Source organism: Amorphotheca resinae, assembly GCF_003019875.1.
Source record: "Amorphotheca resinae ATCC 22711 unplaced genomic scaffold M430scaffold_4, whole genome shotgun sequence".
Taxonomy (NCBI): Eukaryota; Fungi; Ascomycota; class Leotiomycetes; order Helotiales; family Amorphothecaceae; genus Amorphotheca; species Amorphotheca resinae.
In genome coordinates this window covers 1,000,243-1,013,472 of record NW_020194474.1, presented here as the reverse complement: position 1 = coordinate 1,013,472, position 13,230 = coordinate 1,000,243, and the positions used below count along the sequence as shown (strand labels likewise).

The following is a 13,230-nucleotide window of genomic DNA, read 5'->3' as shown; positions in this document are numbered from 1 at the left end:
GTGCGGAATGCGATCAAGCAGTAAGGTAGCTTCTGCAACTCGAAGAGACAGTCAGATTTTGAATGGAAGAATTGAGGAGGGAGGCAGCGAAATCGCCATGATGAAAGTTACATACCTGCACCTTATTTTGTATAGGAGGTGCCTAGCTGAATGAAGCTGTGGGTGAAGCTATTCCCAGATCATTCCAGTGATGGATATACTGACCAGGTTTCTGTTCTTGAATACTAAGACGGTTTATGTAGCAACAGATAAATCAAATCACAAATCAAATGCTGCCTATCGAAATTTGGAAGGGAAGGGCCGAGCCTCGAGGATTAGGAAGCCCTTCCCCTTTCCATCCATTTCACGTTGAGAAAGACGCCGTTTTATAGATATTTACTGTACCATTGGAGACCACACGGTGATATTCAGGTTTTAAGACAGAAATAAATAACGGAAGATAACATAAACATCACCTTGCCTTACCCTAGGTATCGTACTGCTAGGTCACCATCCGCTCTGTCTTGATCTTTTGCCCTACCTTGATGTCCTTTGCGGATAGACTTTACCTCTACCAGCTCAGAACTGCCTCAGTTTCATCGACTCCACTGTCTTCAAGAGTCAGACTCGCTATAAAATCCACCTCTGCGGATCCCACCATCTGCTTCCCTCATACTTCCTTCCCACCTTTCGGCCGTCACACAAATGACCGCCAGGTATCGATATACGACTGATGCCAAGATGCCTACGTCAAGCAGTACTCAGGATGGCATTGAGAACCAGTTCGGCGACCTCAATCTTGCAATCACAGGCCTGGGAGTAGAATACCCACCACATCTTCTTGACTCCACAGCAGTAGATATCCTCTGCAAGCGTCATTATCCCGAATCCCCAGCGTACAACCCATTATCTCCAAGCTATGTCCCTTACTAACACCCTCCAGAATGACAAAAGTCCGCACGATAAATAACTACACCGGGATCGACACTCGTTCAGCAATCGGGACCGTCGACCACCCTTTAGCAAACATGGACCATGCGCCGACTATCTCTGAACTCTGCAAGGTCTTTCTCAAGGATGGAGTCGCTCTCGCCGTAAACGCCTCACGAAAGGCGCTGCACGAAGCGCAGTTGTCCCCTCTAGATATTACGCACGTGGTCTCAACGACTTGCACCAACAGCGCGAACCCTGGCTTCGACCATTTTGTGTGCAAAGAATTGGGTATCACACAACCGGTGGAGAAGGTCCTGTTGCATGGTATAGGGTGTTCGGGAGGGTTGGCGAGTTTGCGAACAGCGGCGAATCTGGCGCTAGGAAGCAGTTTTCGGAAAAGGAGAGCGAGGGCGTTGGTTATTGCGTTGGAGATTTCCAGTCTTCTGGTGAGGAGCGAATTGGACAGTATAAATGATTCGCAGGACACCAGGATTGGTGTTACACTTTTCAGCGACTGTGCGAGCGCGGCAATTCTGTGTAATGGATTCGGCGGTGTTGAGGCAGAGCCCGTGTATGAGTTGTTAGGCTGGGATAATAGGGTGATAGCTGATACTGAACATGATTTGGGATTTGATGTTGACCCCTTAGGTATGCTCTTCCTTTGAGAAGTCCCTTTATTGGAATCGCAGAGATGCGAGCTAACAAGAAATACAGGATGGAAGGTTGTCCTCTCACCCCGAGTCCCCAAGCTCACTTCTGCGGCGGTATCGCCCACTTTCAACAAGCTCCTGCAGAGCCTTCCCAAGCTACCTCCACATTATAAGACTGCGTCCGATTTCGACTGGGCACTACATCCAGGCGGCGCAACCATCCTCTCTGGCGTCGAAAAGGCTATGAACATAACCCCCGAACACATGCGCGCCAGTTATGACACGTACATAAACCATGGCAATTCCTCCTCCGCTACAATATTCTCCGTCATGGACCGACTGCGACAGAAAGATATGGACAAACTGGCGCCTGATGGCAAAGCAAAGGATTTCGTGGTAGGATGCGCATTTGGCCCGGGTATCGTGATCGAAATGTGCATGTTGAAGCGAAATATGAGCCATATCCAACGAACACTTGTTGTTGAATCAGGGGAAGCGACACCTTCACATACTGAAAGTGAGAGAAGTGAAGGGGAAGCAGGACAGGAGATTGAGATTCAAATTGAGATGGGGAGCATGGAGGGAAAAGACGAGGAACTGGGCGAGAAGTTGAGGGATATGCACCCGGAAGTTCCGCAGCAAGGGGATAGTTTGAGCGAGGCGCTGAATGGTGTCGAGTTGGACTAACCACCGCTGGGCGTTTTCGGTCTCTGAAAGGGTATCAGAAAGATAGAAAGTTGGTCCACATCAACAGTACATACATCATCATTAGACATATTTCTGACATAGCACATAACGTCCTCGTAAAATGGTCGGAAACGGCATTCGGATCTGCAAGGATCTCCTAAGACATATGTTATCTAGGGGGCAGTGCGAAGTAGAGAAAATACATATGCTTGGTCTCACATACTTTCGCGTTCAGCAGATAAGGGCCATTGCAATAGGCGAATATCCTTCGAATAATTGGGTATATGGCCAAGCTCATTTCAATCGAAGACCACCTTGGTCCCCTGGAAAGAAGCCGTTTGCTTCATCTCCTTGGCCTTCTTAGCAGCCTGCCAACTAGGATGCAACACACCCACGTCATCCCTCTTGGGCGCCGGCTTCTTCCTCTCACCAACAGCCGTCGCATTTTCATTCGTGCCTCGTCCTTCACTCCTCCTACCACCTCCCCTATCACCACCCCGATCCCCCCTCCCTCCTCTCCCCCTCCCCCTATTCCCAAACCCTCGTCTGGCACTCGTATCCTTGGCACCCCTAACGGGATCCCACCCATCATCCTTCGCTCCTTTCCTCTCCGCTACCGGTCCAAGGCCCTTCTTGATATGATTCGCCCGCTGCCCATACTTCTTCTCCCACAGCGCCTGTCGTGCCATCTGCCCCTTTCTATTCTTCTTCTTGGCTGGCGCTCCCGCGATCCCATCTTCAATATCTGAAGCTGATGATTCGGAGCCTTCCCAGTAGCCGCTCATTAGAGTGGGGAGGAAGGTTGAGCCGCCGACCTTAGCGGGGGCGGCTTTGGACTTTGTCGTTTTGGGAATCTTTTGCGGAGGGGGAGAAGGCGAAGGAGAAGGCGAGGGCGAGGGCGACGGTGATAGAGAAACGGAGAGCCTTTTTGAGGATTGGGGAGCACGTTTTGACTTGTACTCTTCTTCGTCGAAGCTTTCTTCGTCGGAGGATCCGCCCAAGAGGGCATCGTAGCGTGACAGCTCTTCCTCGTCGAGATCTTCTTCATCTTCAACGTCTGTGTCACCGTCTTCGCTGTCGTTGTTGGAATCCTGCTCGTCGTTTTCATCTCCAGAGTCAAACCCCTCCCAGGCAGGTTCCGCTGGTTGGTCTTCCATGTCTTGGTCCCCATTCTTATCGTCTGTAGACTCGGTAGGCTGGGGCGCACTCTTCAAGATCCCCTTCACCGGCTCCTTCTTCTCCGTACCATTCCCCTTCCCCTTCCCACCAGGAGCCGGTATCCCCAGAATAATATACAGATCCTTAATAATCTGGCTCATGACCTCCTTAACGGCTTTCATATTAAACATGCCACTCAAAACATTATTCAAAGCCTTAATCTCCTCCTCTTCCAAGCGTGGCCTCTCGATCTCTGTCCTCATCTCGTCCGGCAAAAACTCGCTCTCTGTAAACGCCTTGATTTTCTGCACCGTCTTCTTCAGATGCGTCTCCCCCGCCTTGGCCAAATCCAGCCCCTTCAGCACCTCAATCTCCTTATTGATCCTCTGGACATCGCCTTCGTTGGACTGGGCCCGCGCGTTCGTGAGCCGCTTCCCTAATTTCTGCCGCTCGAAGCCTTTGGCCGTCTTCAACGCCCGGTGCAGCAATTTCTTGCCCTGCGCAATTTTCTCCTCGGCGTCATGTTTTCGCGTGCCCCCTTCTTCGTAGGCGCCGCGCTTGCGTTTCGGCATTGTGCTCAAGTTGTCAAGTTGTTGGGTTTGCTGCGAATGGGGCAGAAAAACGTGGAAGGAGAAATTGTTCAGCCTCGTCGCTTTTTTGAACTGGAGTTGAAAAGAAGAATTGTTTTGGTTGGCTAATCGCTCATCAGTCGACTCGGCTAGCAGCCTTACATGGGTACCTTAGCTTAGGTAATCAGACGGCTCTGACCGCTTTCCGGCCCTGGTCCGTGCGAGTGAGTATCGATAAAGTTGAAAGTTGAAAGTTGAAACCGCCGACCGAGTAAGGACAAGGTAAGGTAGGCAAGGCACGGAGTTAGGTATGTAAGAACGGCGTTAGGTCAAGGAACGGAGTTAAAAGGACAAAAGAAAGAAAAGGCAATTTTGAGTATATCGTTGATTTACCTAGGTAATTACCTACCTAGGTAAGTATACATGCACAAATAGGTACGTTGTATGCCAGTCATATGTACCTTTAGGTAAATGCCGTGTTTCCTTGAATACAAGCGGTGGTTATAAATAATCGTTGATCGTAACTGGCTCGGAATCGCCCCAGTGTATCAGTAAGTGGGGGCGGGGTGCCATATTGCTTGAAAGGTTAAGTTGGCGGTTTCTCCTACAACTACACCAACAGTGCCCCAAGAAAGATTCGAAGAATTTATATTTCTTTCTACCACTGTCAAAATGGCTACCATGTCACTTGCAGCCCAGAATCTCTTCCATGTGAACGGCCTGGTAGCCGTCATTACTGGAGGAGGATCAGGTCCGTTTCCAGACAGATTTCCCAGAGATCATACACACCGATACTGACAAGCCCGTAGGTATTGGCTTGATGATGGCCAAAGCCCTGGCCCTCAATGGCGCCCACAAAGTGTATATAATAGGCCGACGCAAAGACGTGCTCGAGAAAGCCGCCGCCTCCGTCCCAACAGAAAACATAATCCCTCTCGTCGGCGACGTGACCTCCAAAGAATCACTCGCCTCCATAGTCTCTACCATCACCTCCGAAGTTGGCTATATAAACGTCCTGATCGCCAACTCGGGGATTCTGGGTCCTTCGAGATCAGCACTCAGCGGCACTCTAACAATTGAAGAATTTCAGAAGATCTTTGGAGAGATCTCCTTCGAGGAATACAATGAGACATTTAGAGTTAATGTGGTGGCAGTATGGTTTACTGTTGTTGCATTTTTGGGGCTGTTGGATGCGGGTAACAAGAAGGGGAATGTGTTTCAGAGGAGCCAGGTTATCACGACGAGCAGTATTGCTGGCTTCAATAGAATGTCGGCTAGTAGTTTTGCCTATGGGCAGACCAAAGCTGCCGCAACGCATTTGGCCAAGCAATTGGCTTCTGGCCTAGTGCCGTATGGGATCCGTTCAAATGCGATTGCGCCTGGTTGTGAGTTCTGTTTTCATCTCTACAGACGTTGCAGGATTGCGGAGCTTGGGAACAGTAGTTAACTGTTGCCCCATCCTTCGATTGTTTTTGACATACCGCATTCGGCCATGTCCTTCTTCGTCTCACGTCTGGAGTGATGCTAACTGCGCCAGTATTTCCATCCGATCTCGCAGCAGGCCTCATCGGCGACGGGGTCTTCCCCAGAGAGAGGCTCCCCCTCGAACGAGTCGGAACAGAGGAGGAAATGGCAGGGACAATCCTGTACCTCACTAGCAGAGCAGGTGCATATTGCTCCGGCAATGTTATGGTCGTCGATGGTGGCAGACTGAGCGTTCTGCCATCAACATATTGAGATTATCTGCGTCTGAGAGGGAGAAGCGCTGTGCTGGAGCCGCGGAGGCGATACGGTCCCTTTATAGACATAGAACTTGTTGATAGAGAGAGTAGAAATTCTATTAGATCTTCAAGTACCTAGTAGGCTCGAGCGCGTGGGTTGATATACATGCCTTTCCTGATATCATTAGCGTTCTGCACCGGAAGTTGCATCTTGTATGCTGGTAAAGGTGAAATACAGATCAACCTGTATAAAGAGATGGATATAAATCGCTACCGACCAACTTTGTATTGAATGTTGAGTAGAGCTTTACACAAGGGATCCGATCATCCATATGGAGGAATAGTGGTGCAGTCAGTACCTTTGTGATCAGGTACAGCAGTTAGGATCGATTGGTCATCAAGAGCTCTAGATTAATTAGCTAATCGTGGGTCTTCCGATTAGTGAAGTTCCCCCTTAACCTTAACCTCACCACGCATGAGGCAAACAGACCCTGTTCCATCTCCCTTCCCGCCAGTGAGAAGTTCGTAAATTTGTATCTTGCCATTTTATGGCACCTCCTCACAGTGGCGGGTTAGCGAGATGGAGATCGATGTCTATGAGGACTCACTGAGGCATTCATTCTTTCATCCTCTCATATACTTATAAACGTACTTCGGGTTGCTGAGAGCGTGTCCTTACATAGCATGGTAAACCTCGCTCCATCGGCAGCGTAAGGCTATTTTTGCTTATCCTTTCCTTGTCATCGACAATGTCGAAATCAAATCTCTGTACGAACGCTGCAATGACTTGCACAGCTACCGACTCGGCCATTTTCTTCCCCAGGCACGACCGTGGCCCGCCATTGAAGACCGGATACTCGAACGCTGATTTCGAGACCAAGCGCCCGTCTTTGAGCCACCGCTCCGGCTTGAATTGATCAACATCATCACCCCAGATCAATCTTGACCTGTTCATGGCCCAAGTACACCAGACAAGAATTGCACCTTTGGGCAAATATGTGCCATCTGGTAACGTAGTAGCTTGGTCACACTGCTTTAGCTCAAAAGGAACAGGCGGGTAAAACCTCAGTGCTTCATAGAAGACGGCTGTAACGTATGGCAAGGAAGAAGGGCGAAATGCAGAAGTGTTAGGTCCCGAAGTCTTGTCTAAATCTGCAGTGGTAGAAATCTCCTGTCGAACCGCATCAACGATATGTGGATGGCGTATGAGGAGGTAGAATGACCACGTCAAGGCTTGAGCAGTGGTATCTCTTCCTTTTAATCGTCAGCTACCTCCTACATATTCGGTTCAGAGAGTTGATACCTGCAGAGAGATAGTTCAGAGCTGCGTCGGCGACCACTTGAGGTTCATCAATGGAGTCCAGGAGTGAGTTGATCAAACTTCCAGATATACCCTCAAAAGTCTTGGAAGAGCTCTGCAACATTGACTTATGATGTTCTTTAGTCTGTCGAGATTGCGCCGCACTTCTAACTATGACGGAACCAAAATCTTTCACATTTGCGACAGATTCTCTGAACTTCTTGCCAAAGAATATTTCGGTGATAGGCCAAAGAGGGTTTTGGAACCGCTCTCCTGTTTTGCCTGAGGCGTACTCAAATGATACGGAAAATTGATCCGTGTCGTGTATATCCATCTGTCTATCTGTTAATCCTTGATCCACGCACTAGGGATTGCCCGAACAATGCTGGGACTACGCACATTGTACGCCATGCGACCCATCAACTGGGTTGTTAATTCATGGAAAATTGCTTGGAGATCTATTACTGATCCATCGGCCAGTCCTTCAAGGACTTTGATGTTATCCTTAAGGTAGGCTGGGAGCGCGATATCTGTGAGCACCTTCAAGTTTGAAGTTCTTAGGAAATGCAACCCAGCCTTCCTCTGGACCTTCCAAAGAGCGCCATCTGCATTGATGATGCCATTTCCTTCTCATGATCAGTAAGGGTTTCTAAATTGACTCATAATAATTGGCTCGAAGGGTCTCACCAAATAAATCCCGCGACCTTCTTTTGAAGAAATCTCCTTTTGTGAATATGCCTTCATTTTTGAGCACATACTCAAGGTTCTTTGGGTCGTTGATCACCACGCCTGGGGGCAGAGAGGGGACTGAGATCTGGAAGGTCTCAAATCCGAAGTGTTGTTCGCATTTCACAAACCACGAAAACAATTTGTGGCGAGCCCGTAAGAAAAGAATGCCATTTCCAGCAAGTGGGAGCGTATTCGGGGGCCACCTCAATAGTGAAAGTCAGCACATTTGATCAATATTGTCATTCAACATAGCAAAGGAACTAGAATATCAAGGGATATGGAATTCGGCAACAGTTGATTTGTAGCAGAACATCACTACATCAAACGGGGCCCTTGATCCTGCAACCTAAAGTTATCAGCTGAAGCCACATACCTCAATGGTTGTCCATATCGTTTTATGCTTGAACTCCCAAACACATGATAAAGGACAAGCATAGCGGAAAAGAGGCCGAAGACTAGAGCTAGCTGCTGCATCCTGTTGGTGATAGAAAGAAAACAAGGTGTAACGGAAGAAAGTCGTCGTCGTTGCCTCACCTACCTACCTAAGGTAAGGTAGGTATAGGTACCTTAAGGTGAGGTACCTTTCTAGGTGGTTTCTGCATGAGGCTAGAGCCTAGGTAGCGTAGCCTCGTACCTTCGTAGCCTGTGTAGTCAAAGGTACCTACCTACCTTAATTACCTAAACAATAATAGCAATTCCTCCATGCTCTTCACCGATACTCCACTAATAATTCACCAATATCTAGAAAGTCAAGATGGGTTTGATCTGTCCTCGTATACAATTTTACGAGATCAACGACCTGCCATGGTTAGACGGTCAATATCTTGCTTGTCTTGAAATCCGCTGACGGTCCCCTTCCAGGTTCCCACAATACTTTCGCGAGAAGATTCAGGCCTGCCTCACGCTCTTCTGGACTTTTCAAGCCCCCTTTTTCCAAAAGGCATCACCGGCTGAGCTACTGTCCAACATTCTCTATCGAACGCTCTCAGACAGTCTATTGGGCTATACATATATTGATTTCTGCGCAGGTGCAGGTGGTCCTACACCATTCATCGAGCAGAATCTCAATGCCCAGCTCTCTTCACCGCCTGCCTCTCCATTCACAGAAGTCTCTAACTCCAATGGCCTCACCTCGCGCTCCTCTCGAGCTGTTTCTTCATATGATGGCCCTGTCAAATTTGTTTTGACAGATTTGCATCCTCCTATCAATGCTTGGACAGAATTATCCAAGCGCAGTGACAACCTGAGCTTCATTTCTGAGTCAGTTGATGCAGCAAACGCACCCGCAAATCTCAATGTACAAGGTGGAAAGAAGGCCTTCAGATTATATAATTTGGCATTTCATCATTTCGATGATGATTTGGCGAAGGCCATATTGCGGAATACCATTGAAACAGCAGATGGGTTTGGGTTTGTAGTTACCTCGCTCTGTTTATATCGTCTGCTAATTATGTGCAGTATCTTTGAGCTTCAGGAAAGAACAATTTCCTCCATCCTCACAATCTTTGCTATGGGATTCACGTTGTTCTTGATCAGCCCTTTCTACTTCTGGAGATCGCCAGGTCAGCTATTTTTCACGTATGTCATTCCTATCATACCTTTTGTTCTGGTCTTTGACGGGATTGTTTCCTCCTTGAGAACACGAAGCGCCGAGGAAGTACGGGCTTTAATGAAGGAGTGCGGAGCACCTTGTGATAACTGGTCCTTCAAAAACGGTAGTGAGCAGCATACATGGCCAACCGGGTATATGACTTGGATCATTGGTACCAAAGATTAGCAATGATATGAGCTGCTGAGCAATATTGTATCTCAACATGCAGAGATATGCACAAGTCGCTGAGGTAGAGATTAACCCTCACGACGAAACAACGATAGACGAGATTTGCTTTGCTGATTGCTAAGAGCCGAAGACTTACATATTCTGCGTGGTCTTTCTCAGGGAAATTGTACAAGCGGAAGATTTGTAATGAAACCTTCAAGAATCGTTTGAACAAGTGAAACAGCTTCTCTTGAGGACACTAATGTCTTGGTGACCCAGTGACAGCGTTCATCCAGAGTCTTCATTTCACTCAGGAAAGAAGCCACCTGCGCCATCATCGATATACTCCTCACTTTCCATACCTTTGTCATCGTCATCTTCTTGCACCCTTTCAAGCTCCTCTCTCTCCCCATCAACCTCGTACATATCAACCCGCTCTTTGATCCGTAATCCAACCAGAAACCGCTTCCACATTTTGAGAGCGGCAAGCGTTCGAATTTCATCTTCCGCTTGGGCTTTCTCGTCCCGAAAGCCTTCGATTACGGCTTCGACGGCTTCGCGATACTCGGCGGCCACAACAATGCCCTTCAACACAGCTGTGCCATGCCGGCCTCGGAACTCGAAGCCTGTTAGCGCATCGGCGTAGTCGATGCCCAGTAGTCGGGCGGCTCGAGCAGCTTCGTCATCTACAGCCATTAGCAAAATTCGTCGGGCAGTAGGGAGAATACTCACAGGGAACATGGACTCCGCCCTTTGGAATCATGCTTGGGACAAATATATCCACATTTCCGTACGAGTTCTTTGGCACCCGCCCGTTGACTATTGGTGGCGCTTCATACAGTTCGGTTTGATCTTCGGTGTATAGGTTCGTGCCAGCACGTTCCTCTATATCGTCACCATCCCCGAGGTTTTCGTCTTCGGCTCTCCGTTTCGCTGCAACAGTTTTGACAGGCTGTTCTCCCATTTTCACATCCCTTCCCAGTCGATACCAAGCATCCGCACTCCTTGCGATTTTGACATCTCGCCTCCTATATATGCTTTCTAACTTTTTCTGGCCAGGTGCTCTGGGATCACGTCCTGCAGCCACCTTTCCAACTTCATGAGTACTAACCAGTACCTCGTTTCTTCTCAGGTGTCTCTCTAATGCGTAATAAGGATGATCCTTAAAGTCCGCGACGTTCCTAGGCATGGGCTCTCTGGCCTCATTCGCTGCCAGCTCGTTATCTTCGATTTGGTCCAAATCACTCTTCCAACCACGAGAATAGGCTCTCATGGTTCGTCTCCACCATTTCTCTCCCCCTTCTGTAGATTCAACTCGGTTTTTCCGCGTCTTCGCGTTGTACGCTTTCGCGTACCTCCTTGTAACATCTCGTGCAGATCCGTCTTCTTCGAAAGCAATAACATATGACATATTATTCTCTCGGTCAGATGCTGGCGGCTCAAATGCTCGAGGTTTTGCAACAGTTTCAGTGACTAGGGGATCGACAGGAAACCATTTTTGGTGTGCTTCGTCCAGAACCTCAACCCAAAAGACAGGATACGGCGACTCGCGTATTACCTTTGCTTTTGGTTTAGGTGGGGTAACCACTGGAGCGCTGATATCAGGCATATGATAATCCGCGGCGTTAGGATGCCCGAGTCGTCGTCGGGGAGCGAATGGTAAAGCACCATCATTCCTTCCACCGGCACCCTTGAAGGGAGAATTTGGGCCTTGAATATCGATCGCTTCTCCCTCATCGCTGGGCTCCGGGGTTGTTGCTTTAGCTGGTGATACGACACTTTGAGGCATGGCGGGTCCGCCTGCATTGAATGATAGCGGCTGGAGAGAACATACAAGGCGCGTTTCGACACCTGCACTGCGAAGCAGGGAACAGTACAGCTGAGCTCCTAGATCCCTAGACCCCTTCAAATTCTTCGCGGCAGCTCTGAAATCGGACTTCTCGAAGCAGGAGTCTGCATCAGGTGGTAACCTAGACTATATTCATATCAATACCTGCGCTCGAAACGAGAATTCGATTGGGGGAAAACATACATTTTGGAGGTCTTGCTCATTCTCAGCCCATAAAGATCTCCGCATGCCTCTAGCTGTGATGTTGAATTTTGCTCTCCACATCTTGGAGACATCCTCAAGACCTCTTTTTAAGGACTCTGCTCGCCCAAATTGTGAAAGATCGGATTTTGGCCTGAGAAAGGTCAACATTTTCTTAGTCAAGAGATGTTTCAGTGAACTCTGAACTTCAGAATCATTGCACCATTCATTCCTTCGGTCCACATATGATAACAGGCATAACACATGCAACTTATGAGTTTGTAATCGGAGGCCCCTCTCCATTTTGTTTGCAACTTTCCGTCTCGAGGCAACTTTCTGCTGAGGGATCGATTTCGCAGTCAAGGTTAATTCAAGGTCCCCGCTGGGCTCATCATTTTGAACCCCGGCGTCAAAATTGACACCTTCCCATTCCAGATCGCTCTCTTCCAGCTCATCTTCTGAGTCTCTGTAGGCAGTTTGTAATCGTTTGGGAGCAAACTCAAAATCACCATCCTGCGACTCATCATCCGAGCCATTGCGTCTATCAGAAACCAGAACGTCCTCAAATTGTACATCCTCATCATCTTCGTCGTCTACATCATTCGACTCGACGTCAACAGGACCTCTCGAGTGACTGGGAGATGCGCGCTTGTTCTGTCGATCCGTCCTTCTTCTTTTCAACGGCCTTTCGGGTACATCCGATTGCAGAGGTAGAGCTTCAGCCAGCATCTCCTGGTAGACGCCAGGAATGACATTTCGATTGGAGGCAACAGCCTTGCCCTTACCCTTTTCCCTAGTTATGCGCCGTTGGCCGGTCATAACTACCGACGAGTCGCTAGTATCTCCAATACTGATAGCATCAAGGACATGTTCTTCACTCCTTTCCCGCCCGTTCAGCTGCCTTCGAGGGGCTGCTCTTCTCGGCGGCATGGCAAAATTTCATTATTGCACAAAAATAAGTGAAATCCGTTTCTGCACCTAGGCCAAACCGCAATCCACCATTAAATTCATATATTAACAACACCCTCGCTCGCTGCTGAGGGGTTTGAGCCCGTTGTGAAGTCTTCAGAGAGACGTGTAAGGTTGATATGACGCATTCTCGCACCTTGCCTTATCATAAGCGCCGAGCGCTAAGCGCGCCTATTTTCATGTGTTTGGCTGGCTTAGTAATCACACTTCACTCCCCCTATGCTTCGATTTCGATTCCTTTAATCCGAACATAATTGTTCTCGAATTCCTACCTCCATGGCTACTCTTCCTTGTCCATTGAGAGGAAACCTACAGAGTAACCATGTTCTCAATTTTTGTTTTGCCAGATCCATTTGGGGTCCCTCCGTGGTCGAGGAGACCAGATCATCAAATGGCTGGGGAAAGAGTATCAAGAGCTCATATTTATGTTTCCTTTTACCTCCAAGTGTCCCCTTGATTTCTGGGGCCGTCCCCATTCCGTCATGTTTTAGTCGTTTCCACAAAAATAATAAGTAAATAATCCCCAGTCGATTCCTGTGCGCGAAGTAATGACTCTCTCTTATAACTCTCTTCTCACAATTGGCTATGGGAATTTATACCCCCAGTCCAACTCGGGGGGAATCAGCAACTTTTGTGTTTTGGTCTATGCTAGCTGTTCCTTGACTCACCATCCTCATCAGCAACATGGTCGACGACACGATAGTGAAAGATATCAGCGATCTCACGCTCTAGGTCGGGTGCCAAGGA

At 48.5% G+C, this 13,230-nt stretch overlaps 6 protein-coding genes across 6 annotated transcripts; 3 read left to right on the top strand and 3 right to left on the bottom strand.

Annotated features, from left to right (window-relative positions):
* Positions 1-432: 432 nt before the first annotated feature.
* On the top strand, positions 433-2,249 carry M430DRAFT_137121 (hypothetical protein; the record flags this gene model as incomplete). Its single annotated transcript, XM_024862493.1, has 2 exons — positions 433-1,560; positions 1,627-2,249. Exons 1-2 carry the CDS (start codon positions 924-926, stop codon positions 2,247-2,249), a joined length of 1,260 nt encoding a protein of 419 aa, XP_024722316.1. The 5' UTR covers positions 433-923.
* Positions 2,250-2,391: 142 nt separating this feature from the next.
* On the bottom strand, positions 2,392-4,120 carry M430DRAFT_221973 (hypothetical protein). Its single transcript, XM_024864652.1, has 2 exons — positions 2,473-4,120; positions 2,392-2,406 (listed from the first exon to the last, which is right to left on the bottom strand). The coding sequence occupies exon 1, from the start codon at positions 3,977-3,979 to the stop codon at positions 2,549-2,551; it is 1,431 nt and encodes a 476-aa protein (XP_024722315.1). The 5' UTR covers positions 3,980-4,120; the 3' UTR covers positions 2,392-2,406; positions 2,473-2,548.
* A 484-nt stretch (positions 4,121-4,604) lies between these two features.
* M430DRAFT_40936 (hypothetical protein) lies at positions 4,605-5,713 on the top strand (the record flags this gene model as incomplete). Its single annotated transcript, XM_024867444.1, has 3 exons — positions 4,605-4,727; positions 4,786-5,361; positions 5,514-5,713. The coding sequence occupies exons 1-3, from the start codon at positions 4,649-4,651 to the stop codon at positions 5,711-5,713; spliced, it is 855 nt and encodes a 284-aa protein (XP_024722314.1). The 5' UTR covers positions 4,605-4,648.
* A 591-nt stretch (positions 5,714-6,304) lies between these two features.
* M430DRAFT_137114 (hypothetical protein) lies at positions 6,305-8,161 on the bottom strand (the record flags this gene model as incomplete). Its single annotated transcript, XM_024862492.1, has 5 exons — positions 6,305-6,951; positions 7,001-7,331; positions 7,397-7,626; positions 7,685-7,929; positions 8,100-8,161. The coding sequence occupies 5 exons, from the start codon at positions 8,159-8,161 to the stop codon at positions 6,338-6,340; spliced, it is 1,482 nt and encodes a 493-aa protein (XP_024722313.1). The 3' UTR covers positions 6,305-6,337.
* A 427-nt stretch (positions 8,162-8,588) lies between these two features.
* Positions 8,589-9,503, top strand: M430DRAFT_99534 (hypothetical protein; the record flags this gene model as incomplete). Its single annotated transcript, XM_024870191.1, has 2 exons — positions 8,589-9,136; positions 9,185-9,503. Coding segments are annotated over 2 exons (867 nt in total), but the record flags the coding sequence as incomplete, so codon positions are not given.
* Positions 9,504-9,605: 102 nt separating this feature from the next.
* M430DRAFT_65361 (hypothetical protein) lies at positions 9,606-12,582 on the bottom strand. Its single transcript, XM_024869168.1, has 3 exons — positions 11,518-12,582; positions 10,218-11,460; positions 9,606-10,171 (listed from the first exon to the last, which is right to left on the bottom strand). Exons 1-3 carry the CDS (start codon positions 12,442-12,444, stop codon positions 9,792-9,794), a joined length of 2,550 nt encoding a protein of 849 aa, XP_024722311.1. The 5' UTR covers positions 12,445-12,582; the 3' UTR covers positions 9,606-9,791.
* Positions 12,583-13,230: the final 648 nt, after the last annotated feature.